At 47.2% G+C, this 24192-nt stretch overlaps 9 protein-coding genes across 9 annotated transcripts; 4 read left to right on the top strand and 5 right to left on the bottom strand.

Moving 5' to 3' along the window:
- Positions 1 to 1523: 1523 nt before the first annotated feature.
- P174DRAFT_377555 (non-ribosomal peptide synthetase) lies at positions 1524 to 4568 on the top strand (the record flags this gene model as incomplete). Its single annotated transcript, XM_024822756.1, has 1 exon — positions 1524 to 4568. The coding sequence occupies one exon, from the start codon at positions 1524 to 1526 to the stop codon at positions 4566 to 4568; it is 3045 nt and encodes a 1014-aa protein (XP_024678718.1).
- Positions 4569 to 4826: 258 nt separating this feature from the next.
- On the bottom strand, positions 4827 to 5762 carry P174DRAFT_377629 (alpha/beta hydrolase; the record flags this gene model as incomplete). Its single annotated transcript, XM_024822762.1, has 1 exon — positions 4827 to 5762. One exon carries the CDS (start codon positions 5760 to 5762, stop codon positions 4827 to 4829), a length of 936 nt encoding a protein of 311 aa, XP_024678717.1.
- A 689-nt stretch (positions 5763 to 6451) lies between these two features.
- Positions 6452 to 8153, top strand: P174DRAFT_424313 (MDR family MFS transporter; the record flags this gene model as incomplete). The annotated part of the gene is made up of 2 exons (XM_024825189.1): positions 6452 to 7459; positions 7527 to 8153. 2 exons carry the CDS (start codon positions 6452 to 6454, stop codon positions 8151 to 8153), a joined length of 1635 nt encoding a protein of 544 aa, XP_024678716.1.
- A 262-nt stretch (positions 8154 to 8415) lies between these two features.
- Positions 8416 to 8676, bottom strand: P174DRAFT_329958 (uncharacterized protein; the record flags this gene model as incomplete). The annotated part of the gene is made up of 1 exon (XM_024821658.1): positions 8416 to 8676. A coding segment is annotated over one exon (261 nt), but the record flags the coding sequence as incomplete, so codon positions are not given.
- A 971-nt stretch (positions 8677 to 9647) lies between these two features.
- On the top strand, positions 9648 to 10238 carry P174DRAFT_463585 (uncharacterized protein; the record flags this gene model as incomplete). Its single annotated transcript, XM_024830285.1, has 2 exons — positions 9648 to 9660; positions 9802 to 10238. 2 exons carry the CDS (start codon positions 9648 to 9650, stop codon positions 10236 to 10238), a joined length of 450 nt encoding a protein of 149 aa, XP_024678714.1.
- Positions 10239 to 14267: 4029 nt separating this feature from the next.
- On the bottom strand, positions 14268 to 15286 carry P174DRAFT_496474 (uncharacterized protein; the record flags this gene model as incomplete). The annotated part of the gene is made up of 3 exons (XM_024830887.1): positions 14268 to 14923; positions 15099 to 15217; positions 15243 to 15286. The coding sequence occupies 3 exons, from the start codon at positions 15284 to 15286 to the stop codon at positions 14268 to 14270; spliced, it is 819 nt and encodes a 272-aa protein (XP_024678713.1).
- Positions 15287 to 15501: 215 nt separating this feature from the next.
- P174DRAFT_463583 (cytochrome P450) lies at positions 15502 to 17786 on the bottom strand (the record flags this gene model as incomplete). Its single annotated transcript, XM_024830284.1, has 3 exons — positions 15502 to 15519; positions 16399 to 17080; positions 17701 to 17786. 3 exons carry the CDS (start codon positions 17784 to 17786, stop codon positions 15502 to 15504), a joined length of 786 nt encoding a protein of 261 aa, XP_024678712.1.
- An 838-nt stretch (positions 17787 to 18624) lies between these two features.
- P174DRAFT_412857 (uncharacterized protein) lies at positions 18625 to 19654 on the top strand (the record flags this gene model as incomplete). Its single annotated transcript, XM_024824325.1, has 1 exon — positions 18625 to 19654. The coding sequence occupies one exon, from the start codon at positions 18625 to 18627 to the stop codon at positions 19573 to 19575; it is 951 nt and encodes a 316-aa protein (XP_024678711.1). The 3' UTR covers positions 19576 to 19654.
- Positions 19655 to 23022: 3368 nt separating this feature from the next.
- P174DRAFT_496458 (uncharacterized protein) lies at positions 23023 to 24071 on the bottom strand (the record flags this gene model as incomplete). The annotated part of the gene is made up of 1 exon (XM_024830886.1): positions 23023 to 24071. A coding segment is annotated over one exon (645 nt), but the record flags the coding sequence as incomplete, so codon positions are not given.
- Between the last annotated feature and the right edge of the window lie 121 nt (positions 24072 to 24192).

Below are 24192 nucleotides of genomic sequence, written 5' to 3'. Positions count from 1 at the left end.
TGGCTGCATGCATCCAGCAGAGCGACTTGTACGCCCAGACACAGTTGGATACCGCTATCCGCAGTACGTAATGTCTATAATCGCGCCCAGATCACCATAGAACAGCTTGCAACTGCAAGGTTGCAATTCCGGTGCATATTGTTTTTGAAAAATTTTGTTATGAGATGATTTCACCATGCGGAAAATGCGGATAATGCAAATTTGCTTAGCAGTAAGCGGATCCATGACGCTCTCGACTGGCTACACCACCGATAGGAAGCTCAAGTGGGTGAAAAGCGTCGAAATCAATTGACTGGCCACATTAACGTAACCGTCTGAGATCTCCCAATGACCGTCTACGGTTATTCTCACTCTGTACTTAAGCAACTCTGTTTTATTGACTTTTTCTTTTACAATCAACATACAAGTGTGGTACACAACCCTCACATCCTATACTCTGGAATCAGTATAGTATGGTCAATATCATATCCAAAGTTAGACGTATGACATCAATGGCAAATCCTCATATAAGGATGTTTATCTGAATGTAGTACGGATTATATGATGCAATCCATTAAGTAAACTAGAGACTTCTTTGAACCGGTTCAACACATCTCTACTATGCTATCTATTGCAAGCTGAAAGTTGATTGACTATTGGTACTGATCTGCCCAAGTACGACTTCTATGATCGAGACCGTGTTGCAAAATGAAGGAAGGGGTCCAGGATATTGAACAGTAGGTGCATAGAAAATTGTACAATTGTTAACTAGCAATGTTTTTTTTATTACCCAACGCCTCGGGGGCTCTATAAAGCTGTCAACGCAATGCAAAGGACTGGATGCACCATATCACTGCAAGGCTACCTCGACAGATCTCGGGTCGAACAGCTGTCTTTGTTCAGCCGACGAAGGATACGTGAACATAGCTCTCTCCGCTCTTAGGACAATATTGTCGATTCCTTGCGTCGCGTCACTCTAGGCTATGCCCCTCTTTGTCGGGACACTCAAACCCGTTGAATACCTATAGTAATAACGTACATATCCTCTACCAACTAGGAAACACTCTGTTGCACTACTTATGCTGTTTGCGGAAGATCGCTTTCCAATTGTCTGCAATTTAGAGCAAAGTGCCGCCTCACCCTTGGACATTACTGGCGATGATTTCCGTGTATGACACCACCATTGATGGAGGGTGAGTTCATAACCGGAGAACAGTAGCTAGGAAAGTTGGTGGTTCCAAATCCCTACATACCGTCATAGATCTGGGCCAGGTTCACAATGAATAACACTATTATGATACTGGTAGACGTGGGCTTAGATCCATTGGAGGATTCGGATCCCACCACACGTAGCTCCTACTGACAATGGCAGTAGTTTGATAAATAGGTGTGATTAGAGGCGTACACTCAAGTTGTTTTAACTTAGGATCATTGATAACTGCATACTCTCATCATCTAATAATACAGGATACCATATTTTGACAGACGATCCGCCGCTACTTGCTGCTCGTTTCATTATGCCTACTGCGCCGTTTCCCAGCACGATGGTCTTTTCTGAAGAGGATCAATGGAACCTAGGCCTTGGGGCTCTTTTCCTAGCGCAGGCCTCTGCAAACGGTGCAGCAGCAGCGGTTGAGAGCGATGGTCATGCATTATCATATGCTGATCTGCATTGGAAAGCACTGTATCTGGCCCAGCAGATTCATGGGCTCTGCCCCTGCCACGAAACCCCGGTTGGAATCCTCATCCCGAGAGGAATAAACCATATCTTGGCCCAGATTGCCGTGCTCTACTCTGGTAGATCATGCGTGCCTCTTGATCTCAATATGCCTGATGATCATCTCAGTAACATGCTGCACAATATCAACTCCAGCCTCGTTATATGCGACCAAAAGAACACACATCGACTTCCGACTTTCACACACATCCTCGCTGATCACACGACTGAGACTTTTGATACTAGCTTTGAGCCGTTGTTCAAGGGCCCCAAGAGCTGTTCTCATATCCTCCATACCTCTGGCACGACTGGCAAGCCAAAAGCCGTCGAAGCCTTTGCAGAGGGGCTGATCAACCTCTGTCACGATCCTTCTGCCTTTGTAAAGAAAGGTGACCGTGTCGGTCATATAGCGAGTGTGGCGTTTGATATCTCGTTGGTAGAGATCTGGGGCACCTTACTGAATGGGGCGACAATAGTTTGCATTCCTATGGAAACAGTACTCGACCCTATAGAGCTCTCTCACCAGATTAAGAGCCTGAAGCTCAATGTTGTACAACTCACAACATCACTACTTGATATCACTGTGTACGCTTCGCCAAGTGCCTTTTCCTCACTTGACACCCTAATCACCGGTGGCGAAGCGATCAATGCTCAAACCATCAGATCCATATTTGAGGGAGGGGCACCACGGCGTATCATCAATGGCTACGGGCCCACAGAGTGCAGTGTTTACTCACTCTGGCATCATGTCTCGCGGGAGGAGGCACAGCAGGGCCAGATACCCGTGGGAAAGCCTTTCAACCACGTACAGACCTTTCTCGTGGATGAAAACCTGATGCCCGTGAAGCCCGGCGTTATCGGTGAGCTCCTTGTGGCGGGTGCAGGAGTTGCTGGCGGTTACATCGGAGAGCCCGAAAAGACAGCCAAAAGCTTCATCCCCCTTCCTCATCTTCCACTCAACAGCAACCGAGGACCAGGACACATTTACCGAACAGGCGACCTGATGCGTATGAGTGAAGATGGTGTCTATTACTACGTTGGTCGGAGAGACAGCCAAGTGAAGATAAGGGGCCAAAGGGTCGAGATTGAGGCTTTGGAATCCAACCTTGTCAGAACAAACCTCGTCAGTGTCGCAGTAGTGATTAAAATTACTCCCAAAGGAGTGGGGAGAAGTCCATTTCTGGTTGCATTCTGTGTCCCCATATCGCCTTGCGTCACTGTTGCCGCCATAACTAAAGCATATGTTGAAAGATACTCCCATCTCATCGTGCCTCGCATTGAACTCATGGGTTCATTGCCGCTGAAGACCAGTGGTAAAACAGATCGCAAGGAGTTGGAGCATCGATACCTCGCAAAACTTGAAGATTCGTGCATGACAACCCGACCTGCGGGCAAGGATACAGGCAACGTGGAGGCCAAATTAAAGTCCCTCTGTATTGACGTTTTAAGTCTTCCCAGTGAAGACTTCGATCCAACTGATGACTTCATGGCGATGGGAGTCAATTCATTGATGGCCGCAACTTTGCTCGCTAAAATTAACCGTACATTTGGAGTCTCGCTGCGCGCCTCGATGCTTTACGAAAATACGACCCTAAGGAGCCTTGCCAATCTATTAGAAAATAATCAGGACAAAAGTATGGAGCTTACCCACGAAGCTGAACAGGAGCTATGGTTGCAGGACTCGCAACTGGGGCAGCACTTGAAGCCTCTACCCGGCACAGTCGTCGACTGGGAAGATGTTTCTGAGGGGCGTGTTTTCCTTACAGGTGCTACAGGCTTCGTTGGTGCGTTCGTTCTCGCAGAATTGTTGCGAATGCCGACGGTGAAGAAAGTCGCTTGTTTGATCCGCGGCAAAGATAGAGCCGCTGGGCGGTTGCGCCTTGAGAACATTCTTCGTAAATACCAGATTTACTCCGAACTGGATAGAGTTGTCGTTGTACCAGGCAGTTTCGGTGAGGCGAACCTGGGATTAAATCGGAGGGACTATGATTACTATGCTGAATGGGCCAGCGTCGTCTTTCATCTCGGGGCCAAAGTGAGCTACGTTGCCCCCTATTCGTCCCATAGAACAGACAACGTCGTTGGTACATGCAACATCCTCGAATTTGCCAACCACAAGCGTCTAAAAGCAACTCACTATACCTCTACAATTGCAGCATATGGCCCTACAGGTCTCGTGACGGGTACTAAGTTCGTGCACGAGGATGAACGTCCAGCTTCACACTTGACAGCACTCCATTACGACACGGGCTATGCGCAAAGCCAATATGTCGCCGAAGCAATTGTCTGGAATGCAATCGACAATGGGCTTCCTGTTGCCATCTACCGCCCGGGCTTTGTACTCGGCCACAGCAAAACAGGGGTCTGCAACCCGGATGACTTCGTCGGCCGTGTGTTCGCAAGCTGTATGGAGATGGGATGTTACCCTCTCCTTCCAGGTCAGCGCAAGGAATTCATCCCCGTGGATTACATTGTGGGCGCTGTGTTACACATATCCAAGTCGAAAGACAATCTACAACATGCTTACAACCTGGTACATCCGGACAAAAGGCATGCGATCGATATGTGTACAAGCTTCAACCTGTTGAAAAGCATATGTCCATACCCAATGGACGGGGTCACGTACGCCGAGTGGGTGGAATCTCTCTCACTGCGGACAAATGATCCTCTATACCCACTTATTCCGATGCTGAAGGAGAAGGTTCTGGGTGAGCGGACGCGCTGGGAGGTGTACGAAGATATGGTGGAGTATGGCCGTGAGAATCTGCATAAGGCATTAAAGGGCGCTCCGGACGTCTTGGCCTGTGGTCCTATGACTCAGCTTTTTGGCCGATACCTGCGTAGCTGGCTACCGATATCCTGTCCAAACTAGGGAATAGGGATAGCGCGTGAGCCGTGTACAGTGAGGCAATTTGGTCTGCTTACTATCTCGGGGCTTGGCCCTCGAGGTGGATGACTGGGATGATAAAACCATCATCACCAAAGATGGAACGATTCTTCCCCTACCATGTTGTTCCTTAGCTATTGCTTGCTATTAATGATGTGATGTTGTATGGAGAAATAATGGAAGCAAGGTATTCTTCTCGTTATAACGACGTTTTACTAGTAGTTACAAGTAATGAGTATCCAATTAACAGAACAGGACCCGCCGCAGCCAATCCGACCTCGCTTTCCTCGCCATGATAGACAACTGGGCCCCCGGGTTCAGCCCCTCAAATCCATGATAAGCACCCGGCCAAACATGTAGCTCACACTGTGTTCCGTCTCGCCACATATTCTGCGCATACTGCACATCCTCATCGCGGAATGTCTCCGTTGATCCAACATCAATATACGCCGGCGGAAGCCCAGCCAGATCCTTTGCTCTGATAGGCGCTGCATACATACTGACGTTGCCAGTTCCTCTGCGGTCACCTAGATACGCATTCCAACCTGTCATATTCGCGTTGCGATCCCAGATACCAATGCCAGTGAACTCATGCGCAGAATCTGAATTATTATGTTCATCAATCATAGGCGAGAAGAGCGATTGCCCAATCAATAGAGGGCCTTTTCGGTCGCGACATAGTAGAGCCACACCTGCTGCCAGCCCACCTCCGGCTGAGAGTCCGTTGATTACAATGCGGGCTGGGTCAATTCCGAGTTCTTCTGCGTGCGCTTGTACCCACACCAGGCCAGCGTAGCAATCTTCGATCGGTGCAGGGTAGGGATGATTGGGCGCAAGCCGATACTCAATCGTGGTGCAAATCGCATCGTAGTCGCGAACGAATTCAAGCAGGCCGCTTAGGTTGCAGAAGCGGTTACCCATGATCATTCCTCCACCATGGATATGGTAGATGGTAGGTCGTTTTTGTGGTCCAGTGTCTGGTAGACCTTTTTTGCGGAAGATTGACATGATCAGCTGGTTTTTGTCGGTACCGAGGAAAGTGTGTTCTTCATGAGTGACGTCCGGAAGCAGGATGTCATGGACTTGGACTGGCGTCTGTCCACTTCGGATTAACTCATCATAGTCTGGAAGAAGGGACTCCAGCTCGCGATCGAACGGCAGCTTTGATTTTGGTGCCATCGTATTTGTTTGGGAATGAATGATTTGATGAGCAATGGCTTGAGGCACAATAGAGACGGACGGACGGTGGGAGACAGGTGCCTTTTGTAGTTGCAGCCTGTGAGCTTAGTGAATGAGTGAATAATGAGGAGGTTCTGTCTGCCTTGCAGCGCCATGATTATTCGATAAGACGAGATCTAGACCTGCAGTATGTGGCTATGCACTCTCAACGGGCGATTTAGCGTAGATATCGACAATTTGATAGGGAATATATCGAAGAGATTGAGCCTCCCAGCCGTAAACAGTCGCTTAATCCGGCACGTCTGATTATTTGAGCTCAACAGAATGCGCATTTACCGTATGAGAGCAGATGAGATCATCACAATGGGCCCCACTGTTGTCCTTGGTCTCTCACCTCATTGGACGAACTAAGACTAAGCTCATTCTGCCAAGCAAACTCTCACCATGACGCGGCATGACTCATGTCTTGGCACACTCCACTCAATTCGGAGTGGCCAATGGTTGCTTTCCAGAGTCTTCAGTTTAACGCCAAAGGGAATCAAAGCGAAATTGAGCATCAACAGATTCAACGACAGACAGAAATACATATAAGAACTGATTAAGTCCACTATGGCTGCTCCTAAGTTCAAACACAATCAACAGTTTGATCACTCCCAGTCTTCCCTTTCCGTTAGGTTTTCGCAGCATCCATGGCTCTGGGTGCAGACCACCACCCGGCAGATGCACCTCTCCCCAGGAAGGAGCAAAGCATGACAATAGCTGATACCGAGAAATCGAGCGATTCGACTGCACCAGGAGATGATTCGCAATATCCTGGAAAGATTAAGCTATTTGCCATCATCTCAAGCTTGAATCTAGCCATGTTCCTAGTCGGACTGGACAACACGATCATCTCCACCGCCATTCCCAAGATTACCGATCGCTTCCACGCCCTTGAGGACGTAGGCTGGTATGCAAGTGCCTACCTTCTCACCAACTGCGCGTTTCAGTTGATGTGGGGAAAGCTTTACACTTTTTACATTGTCAAATGGATCTACCTGATCGCCCTGTTCTTGTTCGAACTGGGCTCCTTGATCTGCGCCGTTTCCCCGTCATCAACAACATTAATCGTTGGCCGCGCGATCGCCGGTATTGGTGCAGGCGGCGTTAGCAATGGCTGTTTTCTCCTTATAGCTTATTGTGTGCCGCCTCGCCAACGACCGACTTTGATCGGACTCATGGGCGCAATGTACGGCCTTGCCGCCATTGTGGGCCCTCTCATGGGTGGTGTGTTTACGGATAATCCCAATCTCACATGGCGGTGGTGCTTCTATATCAATCTCCCACTAGGGGTCTTGCCCGCTGTCATCGTCGTTGCCTTCATTTCTCCGTTCGCGGGTGGTGGTAAACGTGGGAAAGTCAGTCTTGCAGACCAGCTTAAGCAAATGGATCTTCCCGGTACTCTTTTCCTGCTAGCTGCGATTATCTGCCTTCTACTTGCACTACAATGGGGTGGTACCAGGTACGCATGGAGGGACGGAGTTATCATCGCTCTCTTGGTACTTGCCATAGCCTTCTTTGTCACTTTTGGCATAATTCAATACTGCAGTGGCGACCTTGCAACAGTACCGGGCCGGATCTTCAGCAATCGTGACATCTGGGGCTCATCTATCTTCGGTTCGTGTGTCGTGGCTTCGTTCTTCACGATGCTGTACTATGTATGCTCTTCAAACCCTTTTGACCACTGATAATACGATAGAAGCTGACTGGACTGCGTTCTCCCAGATTCCCATCTGGCTCCAAGCTATCAAAGACGCCAGCCCCACCCGCTCGGGCATCATGAACCTGCCCATGGTCCTCAGCTATGTTGCCTTTTCCCTCGGCAGTGGCGCTCTCACCTCGGCAATCGGCTACTACGTGCCATTCGCCTACCTCACAACCATCTTCATGGCCATCGGCAGCGGTTTACTAAGCACGCTCAAACCAGACTCGGGATCCGCCCAATGGATTGACTACCAATTCCTCTTCGGCGCGGGAGTCGGCTGCGGTCTGCAGACAGCTTTTGCGGCACCTCAGTGCGTGCTCCCGCTAGAGGACATTCCCATCGGTACGGCCATCATTATCTTCACGGAGAACTTAGCGAGTGCGGTTATGGTCTCTGTCGCGCAGAACGTGTTCACCAACCAGCTCCAGACGAACCTAGCCAAGTATGTTCCAAAGGCCGATTCAGATGTCATTCTTCATGCCGGCGCAACTGAGATCAAGAATCTTATTCCAGCGGACTTATACGACGCTGTCATCTTTGCGTATAACAAAGCACTATGTCAGACCTTTTATGTGGGCGTCACACTATCGTGCTGTGCCGTCTTTGGTGTGTTGGCACTGAAGTGGGTGAATGTGAAGGGAAAGTGATACATGTTCGGATTACCTGACAGACTACTTTTATTCATAGGTGTATAGAGCATAATGGGCATAGCTTATAGTGCCTTATGCTATCTAACATTGCCCTAGCAGTCTATAATTAGATCACTCACTTATTTTTTGTCTTTTTAAGGCGTACAATGAACCAAATTTGGGAAATTAACGGCAGTACCATTCTCTAGGGCCAGGTGTCTACCTCTTGGAGGTGGATGCCCTGACCTTCCTCTGGCCTTGCAATTCCAGCTCCTTTTCCCACAACAAGGCCAATCCTGATGTGAGTGAAGGAGAAGAGCATACGTGACACAGTAGTAGCGGTGGATGTTGCGCCATATTCTCCTGCTGCAAATGATGTTATTACTACATTGTGTTCCCCAATGCGGCCCCAGGTATATACATCTGTGTCGTGATGAGGCGGGATAAAATTGCACAGTTCTCCATGTCCATCATCCAGCTTTGCAGTCGCTGCTGTGAGCTTTATTCTAAGAGCGGCTATCCAGCCAACAGTGTAAAGATCTGGATTCTCTAAAGGTTATTGTGAGGCCATAGTTGGGTGTGTGCTTTAATAATTTACCATTTGCCTGGCTCTATAGGTTAACCTTAGCGTTGCAGGTGACTTTTTAACTTGCTAGATTAGCAGGCAAGTCACCATAAATAGGTGCCTGTAACCACAGCAAAGTGACTGTTAGCACTAAAGAATTAGGATGATTTAGAAAACAAAGCAGTAGAGGACCCCTCTTGTATACCAAGGGCAGGGGAGTCATTAAAATAGAAAAATGTGTGAATTACATAAGGAAAAATTAACAGAATAGTTGTGAAAGATGCAATAGCAGGACTTCTTAAAAATATGATGTGTCATGCTACCTTATATATATCAGTATTACAAGGTTGCGACAACCACTAACTGGATTTAACCAGTGTGCTACCACATTAAAACTACTTCTTAGGATTATTTAATTAAATTATTGAAGCTAAGCTCAGCTGACATTATCTATGGTATGTTATCCTTACATAGTAACTTAGCAAAGAAATTCCTAGAGATAGTCTAAGCACTTTAACACCCACATTGACACCAAACATATATAAAAGTAGTGCTCTGGCACTAGTTAGTTAATGGGTTATTATGTAAGTTCGCCTAGAGGTGAATTAACTACTATGTGAATAAAAGTAACTAACTAGAGTTAGTGCATAAAAACCACGCCAAGTCAGTAGCTTGCTACAAGGTGAGGGGGTTACACCAGCTGGTTCCTCGTCACAGTGCCTACAAACAACAAGACAGAGCTGTTTCTGATCCCTTCCCAGCAGGACTCTGAATTCAAACAAGTTTTCCTCGAATATTCCAGCTTTATGTATCCCGTACCCAGCTGAAGTGGCACAGATTAGCAGGAAGCCGCCAGCATATCAATTGCCTCGAACGCATGGAACCCCTTTTATCTTCGCGGCCCTAACTGAGACTATTACGAAGTTCTGCATTTGGCTGAACCAACCATGTCCGCGCCTGGTGAGTGGTCCCCAAAAAGACACGCAGCAGTAATTCCTCATGACGTCGCTAGGGACTCCATTTGACGTTGAAACATCGATTCTTACACTGCCCCTACGGCTACTGCAACTGGTCCAACAACCATCTATGTCACCTCCACAGAGACGAGCTCGAGCACACACACATCCACGTCAAACCGCATAGTCACAGACGTCGCGACCTCTACCACGCGCACATCCACATCAAGCATAGCCACAGACCTCGCGAGCTCTACCTCTTCGGGAGCAACGGCATCCTCTGACGCACCGAGCGCGTCCGATGGATTACGCACGGGGGCAAACGCAGGTATTGGGATTGGAGCATCCTTGGGAGTCCTTCTACTTGGGGCGTTGGTTGCATATATCATATTACTGCGGAGGAGATTGAAGAAAGCGAGTAGAGAAAATGCACTGCCTGTTGAATCTGCGATACCACCACATGGTATTCCAGAGTTGGGGACGGAGGGTCAGAAGCATGAGCTGATGGGCGATAAAGCATGGCCTAAGCCTTCTGCTGTGGGTACGGATGGAAGGACACATGCGCATGAGTTGGAGTCATAAATCTCTCCTACCGTGTCCAAGAGATGCACTTGTGGCTTAAGGTTCCATCAATATCTTATGAGTTTCTCTCGTATGAGAGGACAGCGCTGAATGTCCCACGGTTCAAAGGAACTGTTAAATACACAGTAGCCTCCGCATTGTGCAGAGGCCATTGAAGACATGCACTAATCCTGTATTCCAGCGCCTGGACTGACTCCGACTGAGACAGAGTGGCTGCCCGACTGAATCTGGGAGCCAGATCAAGGCATGGCATGCAGCAGGTGATTTCAAAGGCAGCAATACCAGCTCATCAGTCATCGTGATTCAGGCGGTGCTTCTATGCTTCCACTTTGATAACAGTAGCTATGGCTACCCACACGAAAGCGCGGCCTTTTAGTTTATGAATCTTGGTAGTAGTCTATATGTATGAGCATGTAGGTACTCATTGACCGCAGCGCCGATGAGCCCTACCGGTGATTAAATTCAGCAGCGACTCAGTGGCATCTGGCGCAATATAGTTCGTGACGAATGGGGCCATGCGAATATCGAGTGCATGCAATCGGCAACACATCGCTGCTTCTTTCACAGTCGCCCCTAGCTGATCCAGGGTGCGCATTGCGGCAGCATTCAGCCCAATCGATGCTCCGACTTGGAGTCAAATCGACCTCGGCCCCCAGCAATACAAAACCAACATTCGCTTTTTCCAATGCACTTGCAAGCCCTGAGGCCTGCCATGTATCTAAAACGAACCAGACTCTCTGCTGGCATTATAGAATTGCTCTCACTAATAGGAGACGGGCACTTCTAAAAGGAGCAGGAGAATTACATCAATTTGATTTGGAAGATTGGTTGCTGTCTTTACAGTGATGGGAGGCGCAATGAAGCAGAAGACTTGTTTATGCAGGTGTTGAAATCTAAAGTTGGCTGGTGGGTCCTGAACATCCTGGCACTCTATATAGTATACACAATCTGGCGTCAACATACTGGAATCAGGGACAATGGAAGGAGGTAGAAGAGCTAGGGTTGTGGGTAATAAAGAGCCAGAAGCAGGTGCTGGGCCTAGAACATCCTAATACTCTGACTAGCATGGCCAACCTGGCGTTAGCATACTGGAATCAGGGATGATGGAAGGAGGCTGAAGAGGTAGATGTGTAGGTAATGAATACTAGAAAGTGGGTGCTTAGATCAGAGCATCCCTCTACTCTGACTAGCATGAATAACCTGGCAATAATATACTAAAAACAGGGGTGATGGAATGAGGCAGAGACACTGATTCTATATATAATAAAGACTAGGAAGTAGGTGCTGGGGCTAGAATATCTTAATACTCTGACTAGTATGTCTACCCTAGCATCAACATGCTGGAATCAGGGATGATAGATAAAAGCAGAAGAGCTAGAGATGTATGTAATGGAGACTAGAAAGTAGGTGCTAGGACTAGAATATCCTTCCACCCTAACTAGTATAACTAACCTAGTGTTAATATATTTAAGTTCGGGAAGATGGAAAGAAGCAGAAGAGCTAGAGATTTAGGTAATAGAGACTAAGAAATATATACTTAGCTTAGAATATCCCTCTACTCTGGTTAGCATGGGCAACTTAGTGTTAATATATTCTAATTAAGGATAATAGAAGGAGGCAGAAAAATTAGAGACATATATAATAGAGACTTAGAATTAGCTAATAGGACTAGATCATCCTAATACTCTAACCAGTGTAGCTAACATAGGGTTAATATACTAGAACCAGGGATGATGGAAAGAAGCTAAAGAGCTAGAGCTATGTGTAATAGAGACATGAAATTAGTTAATGGGACCAAAGTATCCTGATACTCTAACTAGTATGGCTGACCTGGCTCTTATATACTCCAATCAGGGAAGATGGAAAGAAGCAGAAGGGCTAGAAGTGCAGGTGATGGAGACTAGCAAGTAGGTGCTAGGACCAGAGCATCCAGACACTCTGACCAGTATGAATAACCTGGTCTATACCTGGAAAGGCAAGGGAAAGATTCAACTTGCATTAGCTTTAATAGAAGGGTGTGTTACGCTCCGTAACAAAGTGTTAGGGCCAGACCATTTGAATGCCTTACTATCCTCTCACACCTTAGGGGATGGAAAGAAGGGCGACCAGAGGTTATTAAGCAATCATCCACCTCCGCAGTCTTAAGCGAAAAATGATCAACATCCTCAGGAAATCCCAACAGCTGTGGTCTGAAGTGGATAGCGAAGATCGTACTAACCCATCTCAATGTCAAAGAAGGCGGACAACTCCCGCAAAGCGGTTTCTTGGAAGACATTCTCCCCGTATAGCTTCGAGAAGAATTTCCCTCTGTACCAAGAGCTCATTTCTTTCATATGATCCGTCTTGTCACATAAATAGTTATGTCATTCATCAAGAAGCTGACCAAGGAGCTTGTGGAATACAAAGCTTCCCTCTCTAGTGAAGGGAAGAAGAAATCGGAAGGCGAGCCAAGTCGGGGTAAGTGAAGTTTTGGGAGAGTTCCTTTCTTCACCTGTCTGCGTTGGTAGCTGAGCGTTGTTGAGAGGCCAGAGGACTGATTGTCGGTAGATAAACCATCGCAGAGCTATAGCGGTTCTCACCAGGGGTCCTACACCCTATGGTCAACCCCAGCAGCAGCAATACGGTGGACCACCACCTGGCCAATATGGTGCCCCGCCCTCTTCGCATCCAGAAATTCCCCCGCTCCATCCAGGCTGGGTAGCCCAGTGGGATGCCAACAGTCAATGTTGGTACTACTTGGAACAGCCAACAGGTTGTTCTTAGTGGGAGCCTCCGTCATTTCTACCATCATCTGGCCATTACGGCTATCCTCCTCCTACACATAGTGGGGAGGTTCACTGCGGCGAAAGTGGTAACTTCTATAACAGCTACAGTCATGGGGTGCCGCCCGTTCCACATGATCAGGGTCATCATGGCGGACCTGGTGCCAGTGCTACACACTACTGGACACCACGAGCATAAGAAGAGCAAGCATGATACGAGCGCTATGCGTATGGGAGCAGCAGGTGATTGATCTCGCTGTTGGTGCTGTTGGTGGTGCATTGATTGGTTATGCGCTTGGTAAGAATTTCCTTGATCTATCGCGACCCATTGGCGGATCTGACTTGCAACAGCCGATGACTCGGATGAACATTATGCAACCGCTGCAGCTCCCATAGAGCGATGAATTCCCGCTGATCGGCTTGAAGATTTCGTTAGAATACCAAGAACTCTGTTCTTCCCCAAAAATCATATGAAGTTTACTCATCCAAGACAAAATCCATGCTGCAGCTTATTGTTCCACCTGCAATTAGTTCTGCGTGTCAGTGAAATGTTTCGGGCTATATCTCGTACAGCTGGTACATACCTCTTGTCACTCGATGACGACGGGAAATGAGTCATCCTGTAGTGGCTCAAGAGAAGTTTCGAGCTAGAAAATCGACGCCGGCAAGAATTAAGCGAACAGATACACATCCTTCACGCAATGGTTGCTTTTTCTTTTCATTTATGTCACGGCGCATCGGCAAAACTTCCGACCAACATCTATGAGAGCAATTGGTCTCAATCAGTTCCGTATACTTTCGTCTAATGTCTTGGCTCCGACTTTGACAGTGAAGCCGCTACTTTGCACGACTCTGGGCATTTTCCGGTTTTGCGTTCCTTATTGTCTACTGGGTTTAGCGGGAATCAATAGGGATTCGCCATGCGCACATTTCTATCGCCCAGCATTGCTATGGGATAATGCCTCTGACAACAGCGGCCTGGTCATTCTTGGATTCTTTGAAATTTTTCCAAGGGGTAGGATCAACCATACTCACAGCTAACTATCGGTAATTGCTAGGAAGATACGACCTCCCGAATTCTGACGGATCTCTAAGAAGTATTGCTCCAACAGGCTGTTTCGATGCTGTGGTCGTTCGTGCGGATTTATTCTCTCTTTGCTTCCTTTCTGTCATGCGTATACTTATTTCTTCAGCACTGAACGAGGGAAGGACTTTGTATCTGTGTCAAAATCACTACTGGTACCATGGCTAGGCTTTTTGACCATTTTCAGGGTTCGTCAGAGGTATCGCAGTCGTGAGAGTAAGCGTCAATGAAGAAGTCAGCTTGATGCGCTGTGTTAGGTGGGGAGAGACCAGAGTCCCAGTGAAAGGTTCGGACGCTTTGATTTGCAAGCAGAATATGAGTGTCATCTGGCCCTTCTCGGCCCTTCACGCTCCCCGCTTGTTGAACGATTTGCTCAGGATGAAATACTAGGAGTAAGGCCATCATAAGCCACGTTGGCACAGCATCGCAAGCATAAATGAAAAACACATGGGACACTACAAATCCGCCACTGCCCTGGAGATATTCCACAGCGCAAATAATGGTTCGAATGAGCAACAAAAGGCCTATGGCCTCAATAGCCATAAAGACACTCGCCCATCGAACGACCCCAATCCACACTTCGGCCCGAAGCTTCATATGGATATGGCAGCACATCAAGACGAAAAAGATCACTGCCACAAATTGCGTGATTAAACCACCGAGGATGAGCGTCCTGCTCACGGCTAATTTGCTGGCGTCGCCAGAAGACATCATACCTGCTCCCATAAACTGTGTTATAATACAGGCGATATCGACCAGCACGTAGATCCGGGTCATCCAGCGCAGACTCAGCCAAGAAAGCTGCTTGGCAGTAAGAGCTTTTATCATATACAGCGATGCTACAAGTAGAGGGCAGCAACAAGGATAAGGAGGGTTTGGAGAATGAAGGGACCGGTCTTGGCGGGATCGAGCGAAGAGCAGCGCGGCCATATTATCCGAAAGCTTCACCTACCATAGTCTCTATTAGGGATGCAGGTAGCAAAGAGAGGAAAGGAAGTGAAGAGGAATACATACATATACCACCCAGAATTAAGGGGATACAAAACCACGCTCGCAAACGAAGAATGCTATAGACAAAATGGCACAGCGTGATAATCCCAAACAGAGCGACAAACGCAAGTCCCGCGGGCCGGCTAGGTCGATATTCGTAGAAAACACAGGGTCCCGTTGACTACGGGTCCATATCCATGCTGGTCACTCATCGATGCCGCACGCGGTGATATCTGGCGGCGGCGTAATCATAGATAAAATAACTACCAGGAGTGCAAGGGCAGGTGTAATGAATCTCTGATCAAGGTCTAGAGAGCTATCGACCTAATTTATTGTCTGAAAAGCTACGTCTCTTAATTTCCAGCTTGTCGGACTGCTTCTTGATTACAGATCACTGTGATGTTGACTTAAGTGACCTGGTGCACCCCTATAGCGACTCCATTGCCTTATATGGTCCACAGCTCGTGTTCGCATTTTATTTTCCTATTGCGGGCTCTCGCAACAACACTACCGAAACGAGATTGTTCTGATATTACTTAAGTGGGGAAACGAAAGATAACAAAAATGAAAGTAGCCAAGGCTAGCTCTTGGAGATAGTACCGCAATAGCGGGTCACTCCGCCAGGTGGCAACAACAGTTGTGACTATTCAACGACATTTCAGTACGCCGGAAGAGGAGGACTTTGGGTCATTGTCTCTCTAACACTCTCAAAGGTTCTTCCTCCTGCTGCTCCAACATAGCGCTGCAACGCATAGGCATATTTTCGAGAAAGCCAGCTGCTCTTTCATTATTTTCGAGGTCCCGTTTCAGAAAGTGGCCGACGAACTGCAACATAATGCGCAGATTGTACGGGCTAGAAGCTGTAGACCTGCCTTGAGGGTTCGAATTAGCTCCTTACGTCGTACGGACTCGACACCGATAAGGGGGATATATGATACAACAACAAACTTGCTACGAAAGGTGAACCTGAATCCCAGTCACCGTAAGCCCGAGTCCGTCACTTAATGCTAATTGGCAGACTTGGGCTCGTCTTTAAAGGCCCATGTCTTCGTTGTAGTCACGAGAGGATTCGGAATTGATGAGCCCTTGCCCTTATTCTCTGAGGAATAGTATAGTAAAAGGCACCATAGAAATTATCTGAGGTTATTTGTGGCCCTAGTAACATGGAAGGTAAGGAATGGAAAAAGGTCGACGGTGTAAATACTACCTACCCCCCCCCCCCCCCACCAAGAATCCCACAATCAAGTCCATCTGTTCATACCGTACCCTTATGAAACCGAACGAGTACTTGCTTTGGAGCGCTAGTCAGATTATATGAGTGTACAGGCTCCATCTCAGGGTCACAGTTTTCCACTTTATCAAACCTCTGTATGAGTCGCGTAAGGACATATCCCGCCTCGGTTAGTGCAAACTGCTGTCCCATGCAAATCCGGGGTCCACCATTGAATGGGAGATAATGCCAGCCGGATTTCCGGCTGGCCCACCGATCGGGGCTGAAGACTTCTGCATCGTCGCCCCATAGGTCCTTTCGGCGATGCATCGCGTATACAGAATAGCCAATCTCCGTACCTTTCGGAATAAATACGGGACTTAGTCCATTCGGTCCGCCGCCTTTGGGAAGTGTGGTGTCCCGAGCCGCTTGGCGCGTATTGAGTGGTACAGGTGGAAAGAGGCGCAACGTTTCTTTCAAGGTATACTGTAGATACACACAAGATTTAAGAGCTTCAAAGCTGATGCATCGGGGCTGTTGATAGGTGCCGAACGTATCCAACACGGATTCCCGCAATTTCCGGTAGATACGAGGCTGACGGGATAAATTCCAAAGCGCCCAGCACAGTAGCCCTGCAGTGGTATCTCTGCCGGCGAGTAGGGTGTGTAGGAGCTGACTCCGAATCTCAACGGGGTCTTTCCGGACTTTGGCAAGCTCGTGCAGAAAAACATAGTTGTCCTTCGAGCTTCTCTGTCCTGACGGTTGCCTTGTTGGAGAGCATTGAGGATGAAGTGGTCTGCAAAGCTGTGAACATCACGAATGTCCTTCTGGAAATTCCTAGGTTCATATAGCCAGTAGAGTCCTGAGAGCCGTGTGCGAACGCCTAGCGCAGCGATGCAGCGATCAAACGCGTCGGCAAAGGAGTTCCAAGGATTGTATGTTATGCCAGAGCTGGCCCGGGTTTGAGAGTGTACACTAGTACCAAAGAGAAACTCGGTGGCGGTATCCAATGTGTAGCGGAAAAGAAGCGGTTTACTGTCAGTGGTAGGAGTCCATTCCGAGACAGTTGTCTCAAGCAGCTGAAGCAATGCCTATGCTGCGCCGCGCGTGGCTAACAAGCCTCTGGCAAAATTCATCACGGACCAGGGCAATAACTATTGTTTCACTCATCGCGATGATCCCGTGCCGAAGTTGCCACTTTTGACTATGGGTTATGTCCATATTAGCCCTGAGTACTATTTCACTGCCGCGGATAATGCTACTGTCACTGAGAAGGATGTGGAGGGAGATGTGAACTTCAATGGCAATACAGGAACAGGGCTGCCTGATATCTCGGCGTTCCATTCGCATGTTTGGTACTTTATTCATGTGGATGCTTGCAAGGGGCCTGTGTTGGCGTTGAGGTAATGTACGCACTTTGGCTCATGATATGGTGTGGACGGATGAACTGTTTTGCTACTTGGTTTAGTATTTAATTCCACTAGTGACAATACCTTGTTCATATATGATAAATATCATAACGAAATTTGTAATCGTATCGAAATAATTTCATGTATCAGCACATGTAGCGCATCCAGTCAAGCGAATAATTAGCAACCAAACGCATGGGAAGCCCGCGAGCAGTCTTAATATACGAAGCAACAAGGCCGCAGAGCGCATGGGCAGGGGCTCAATATCATGGCACCCCAGAGGGAATGACAACAGTCGTCCAATTTGAATGGAGGGCTCTGATTGTTAGAAGAATGTACGATCAAGTTGAAGTATTAAAAAGAATTAAACCTGCGATCCTTTTGTATGGTAAATCAAACTGTTTTCATCCTGTGATGAGTTCGCTTCCACTTTCTGATCGAGTCACATGTCTGTCACCGATCGGGCAAGGGGTGTCTTTATATCCTCTGGGGTATCACCTGCTACCCTATATTTCTCTGACATAGTTGGACTGGGGTTGATCAAAATTTGGTGGCAGCTCATCGTCAGTACGATGTTACAGGATACTCTATGGCTTAGCGGTGGGGTTGCCTGATTAGGCAAACAGCCGTATTTTGCGTTGCAGCGATATTTCCCTTTTCGGGTAGGGCCCGACGGTGGGACAGCATTTGAAACCGGTGGCTTGATGTATTCCACCAGAAGATAGAAAGGGCTTCTACCTCCGCTTAAGGAGAGATCCAAGAATGATATTATGCTACTACAACCATCTTTTTCTTCCAGGGATGACGCATGTTTTGCCTTCCTGCACAAGCAAAGATAAATAGAGCACGCATTTCCACAGCAAGAAGCCTTCAACTCTCCGGAATCCACTACACACTTGTAAAGATAATAGTGCTTTTCGCTAAATTCACCATGCACTTAGACCACAAGCTCCCCTGGAATACAGTGTCAGCACACTTTGCTTTCATAAAGGACAACCCATACATACGCAAAAACGATTTTGTCATCCATGATCGCTTAGCTGATCGTCAATCGGCCGAGTTAAACCATTTCATGCAGACTCTTATTTCTACCATTGAGGAGTTTTCAGCCACAGAACGAGCCAAATACCCACCTCCTGCCGCTCTACCAAAATCCGGGCCTCTATATGACTCGTCTATTCTACCCTCCATCGAGAAGAAGTATCACCTTGGACCACACACGACCAACTCCGCGGTATCAAATCCACTGTGTGAGGAGTTTCAGGATGTCGACTACTGGATCAGCCAAGCCCCCTATAGCACATCCACTGCGGCCCTAGCCGATGCAGTGAAAATGCTCATTATCTCGAATGAGATGCTCGCTGTGCTACGTCTAGCAAACCACGAGAAAATCCCACTAGGGGATCTAAACCATCTAAGCTGGGGTCACAGCTTCGGTGTCACGCATGTTGCTGACGTGGCTCTGGAGATTTATATGCTGCTGAATATCGCTGCTTCTGTCAAAGATAATGCAAAACCAGGATCTACGAATGATACCGGTTGTCTGACGGAGACACGGCCGTTCAGAAGGTTTACTGGTTGGGGATTGGGTGATTTTGATTTTCCAGCTCAGAATATACCACATCGGTCGTTTTGGAATGCGAAGGGCATTGCTCATGGTCTTAAGTTCTCATCGTGGGACCCCTTGAGCCTTGGGAGTGACAATGAGAGAAAGGAGATGAAGGAGTATTTGAAGATGTGTTTTGAGTTGCTGTATCGATACGATCTTTTGATGAAGGAGATGGGCAGGGATCCTGAGTGGAAGGAGAAGATTCTAACGATACTACATCTGTGGGGCGCAAGGTCTATTACCGTGGGCGAGACAGGGCTCTGCTTCATTTGACCTCTATTGACACGTGTGCATTGGGGGTGTTGAATATGTAATATTGGGAATAGGTAATAACGTAATCCACGGCCGAGCGGCCACTAACTACCTCTCGGATAAATGTGAATATATCTGGGCCTATAAAGCCCAATGAATCCTATTCTCCATGTCGTGTAGTCTCTACTCTCGGACTATATTCTGCTATATTGGAACCATTTTAAAATCTAAAAGCTACCATAGAAGTCGCACAATGGCCGCCTGTATTCGTTAATTGGATATGGAGACTTCGCGGGTCAAAGTCATTGACGAGGGGGTCTGCACATAGTATCGCTTTGTTGTCACAAGCAAAGGACCGTTCGAAAGAGAGCTTAAAGAAAGCCGGTTCATTAGCCCCAGAAGGATAAGTGGCTGAATCATAATAGCTTTTATAGCCGCCGACGGCCGCCTTCTGCGGAGGAACTGCTGAAGTGTTCCTTTGCAAACAGCACTTTAGGAATGATGCGTACAGAGAAAGGTGAGACGATACTCTCACGTAGCAATAAACAATCCAGGGGAAGATTGAGTATTTGAAGCACCCCACGCTCTCACTGACCATAGAAAGCCATACGAACTTCTGAGTACCAGTATTTGCTGAAATTAAACCTTATCAATTCCTTATATCTACCACAAACGTGCCCTATGTGCTGTGGATCTCCTGCTGGAAGTGGGTTGATTGTATGTGATTGTGATTGATGTGTGAGTGTTCGATTCGTTCAATAGGCACAAAGAGGAGAAAGGTAAACAACAAATGGCGCCTGGTTAGACAGGCTCCCTTTCGAAAATGGCTCATTTATTGGAGCCAATCTCTCGTTCTGGGACATTCTTTATGTCCTTCCCAGGGCTATTGACCTGATGACTAGGAGTGCGCGATTATTGTTGTTCCAAGCTTGATGAAGCACAGCTATTCAGGCTGCGTTCCGAAAGTGAACTCGAGCTTTTGTAAACAACTTCCTGAATCATAAACCCCCTTGACGCCAGTTCCTGAGATGACCACAACACCAACAACCCGACATTGGCCGCATACAGGAAAAGCAGGCGCGGAACTTGAGCGGATCTCGAGATAACACTGTAGGAACCAAGCCCGACAAATCCAAAACATGTGGAATAATCGACATATAAGGAGGCCATGTGCGCCCTTAAACCTCACCCCTTCTCTACCATGAGAGTCATCAAAAGATGTTGTCATGGTCTTCTCCAGCTAGTCAAGATCTGTTACTTTCCTGAAGCAACCAGCTGAGCTGTTTTCAAATTTGCTACAGTGCTTTCCTACGTCACGGTCTTCACAACGCGAGTCAGGTTGTTTTGGGCTGGCTTGGGTGATGGTAAGCGAGAGAATACCATTATGGATAACCTGAAATTGGGCCTGAATTGCTAAAAGGCCCCTAGCTAGCAATTAAGGGTGGGATAGGCTATACGTGACTAATCTTGTCAGATAACGTAATTCCCAACCGAGCCGCCCACCCGGGCGAGCCGCCCACCCCTCCCGATTTCGACGCGTTTGAATCTTGAATCTATCTAAACAGCTACCATGCCACCAAATTCGCGTCAAACCTCTGGGAATTTAGTGGAACAAGAGGGAAGGATCCAATTAGTGATATCTGCTTTGAAAAAAGGGCAAATTTCAAGTATTTGTCACGCTGCAAAGACATTTGATGTGCCTAAATCTACCCTCCGTGGCCGCCTGAATGGATGCTAATATCAAATCAAACAACACACTAATAGCCACTGACTATCTTCTACACAGGAAGAATTATTAGTAGAATGGATACTATCTAGGGATTAATATGGAGTGCCCCCTAGGCCATCTCATGTGCAAGAAATAGCAAATATCCTTCTCCAAGCTGATAATCCATCTGGATTCAACCCTGTTAGCAAGAACTGGGTGTCTACCTTTATCAATCAACATGAGGATATCAAAACACAATATACTCAACAATATAATTATAGCTATGCTTAATGTGAGGATCTAAAGATCATTAAGGGGTGGTTTAATTACCTACAACAGATCTAAATGCAATATGGCATCTCCTATAAAGATATCTATAATTTTAATGAAACTAGCTTCAGTGCTTCACTATGGGCTTGATTGTAACTACTAAGGTAGTTACAAGGGCTAATATGCCTGGGAAGCCTCACCTTATTCAGCCAGGTAATCAGGAATGGGTTACAATAATTAAATACATCAATACTACTAGCTAGGTGATTCCATCTTATATAATCTTCAAGGGGAAGGTTCATATTAAGGGATAGTATTAAGATCACACCTTACCGTCTAACTAGAGAATTGAAGTCAGTTAAAATAGATGGATAATAGATGAGATAGGCCTTTGATAGCTTTAAAAGGTCTTTATCCCTGCAACAACTAGCTGTACAGTTGGAAGATATCATCTACTTATTCTAGATAGCCACAGGAGCCATCTAACACCTGGTTTTAATAAGGCCTGCAGGGATAATAATATTATCACTATCTATATGCCTCCTCATTCTTCCCATCTCTTACAACCACTAGATATTAGTTGTTTTGGCCCTTTAAAACGTGCTTACGGACGCACTGTTGAGGAAAAGATATGCTTAGGATATAATTATATTAATAAGTTTAACTTCCTTAAAGCATATCCAGCAGCTTATCTAGAGGTTTTTAAGCCTCTAAATATTCAGAATAGCTTTGCTGCAGCTGGAATCTATCCATTTAATCTAATAAGGGTGCTTAAGAAGCTAAATATCTGCATATCCACCCCTACCCCCCTCCAAGCTATGCAAGTTAATTAACCAGTTCATCATGGCTTAGAACATCTCATACACTTCAGCAATTACATAAGCAAGCATCCTCAGTCAAGAAGCTCCTAAAACAGTGATCCCAAAGCCCTTCACAAATAGCTATACAGCAACTTATTAAGGGCTGCGAGATGGCCATGCATAGTGCAGCCCTACTAGCAAAGGAGAATCATGATCTACACACAGCCAATGAGAAAGAGAAGCAGAAAAGGAAGCTATCTAGACACCAGATGGCTCCTAATGAAGGACTCTGCATTCAGGAAGCTAGGGATCTTATCCAGGCAAGAAATGAGCAAGGGAATGAGATTAGGGGGTCATCTATTGATTCCGCGCCTTTACCTTTAGAACCCCTAAAACACGCGCCACTAAGGTGTTCTAATTGCTTCATTATAGGGCATACTAGAACTAGATGCCCTACACGCTGTACTAGCTAGATCTAATAAAAATCTATTATTTTGGTTGATTTGGATAGCTTCAAACATTTTGAACAGATCGAAATCGGGAGGGGTGGGCGGCTCGCCCGGGTGGGCGGCTCGGTTGGGAATTACGTTAACTTAAGAGTGTTAGTATCTATTATCTCCTAGTTCGGGGTATCACCTATCCTGCTGCAAACACAACATCCAATGAATGCCTCACCTAGGCGTGGCAATATTCAAATTAAAGTTTAACATACTGATCCCTGTAGCCTTCCGAGTTACCCAAGGACTCTGTCTCCAACGACCCGCCCTTCCCGCCCTTGCGTACGATATTAGGCGTGCGCTCCCCATAATATCGAAGGAATCCGGACTGCATGCCAGAAGAGATATACTTAGGGCGAGGACTCCACATGAGCAGTCCCAGATTTCTCCTCGATCTCCTTCGGCGTGACTGCGAGCTGGGTGGTATAACGGTTGCTTTTCTTTGTCGGAATGAACCAACCTGTCTCTTTGAACAAGCGATTCATCTCTTCAAGAGGGATGCCCTTGGTCTTTGGCAAAAATGCCCAGAAGGAAACGGCATTGGTGATGACAAAGAGGAGGAAATACCGCCAGCCTTGTGACTGGAAAGAAAAAAACTCACCAGGATCTGTGATCTGTCCGATCATTGTGTTGAAGGCGAAGCTGACGAGGCAGCCAATGGCGACCCCATGAGCTCGGGGTTTGGTATCGAATTATCTCTGAGGGAGTTACCCAGGAGAGCGAGCCACAGCACATGGAGAAGGTGAATTGAAAGATCCATCCGAAGACGAGGAACGCCCAGAGGAGACCCTTTTGCGCAGATGGGCCGATGTCGTTGAACCTGGCAATAACGGCAGCTGTGACGATGAAACTGACGGAGCAGGTAAGATTACTAAGAATTAGGGGCCAGCATCGTCCGATGCGGTCGATGAAGAGGACGGTGCACCATAGTTGACCGGCAATGCCCCAGATGTAGGAAATGCCTTGGTACAGTAGTGCCTGCGCTGTCCCAACTTCGACTTGTTTGTAGATGCTTGGGGAAATGTATTGGATTGCTGAGACTCCGGTCATCTGGACGGACGCCTGTATGGCCGCGACAAGAACTAGTCGCCGAAAAGATGCCGGGTCCTTGAAGAGCTCGCATAAACTCGAAGCGCCATTTTCCTTCTCATCTTGGATGTTACTCTTGTTCTGTTCATATTCTGCGAGAACCCAAATGTCGTTAAGGTCATCGTTGGAGTGAAAGTGGAGGATGAATTGTAACATGAGGCGCATATTAAGCACTTGCGCTGCGCCCAAGCTCAACAATGCTAGCTTAAACATTGTCTCTTCTTCTCTCCCACATGTGGGTGGGAGTCGGAGAGTGTATCTTCTCTGAATTGTG

Source organism: Aspergillus novofumigatus (assembly GCF_002847465.1).
Source record: "Aspergillus novofumigatus IBT 16806 chromosome Unknown P174scaffold_8, whole genome shotgun sequence".
Classification (NCBI taxonomy): domain Eukaryota; kingdom Fungi; phylum Ascomycota; class Eurotiomycetes; order Eurotiales; family Aspergillaceae; genus Aspergillus; species Aspergillus novofumigatus.
This window is presented reverse-complemented; position numbering and strand designations above follow the sequence as displayed.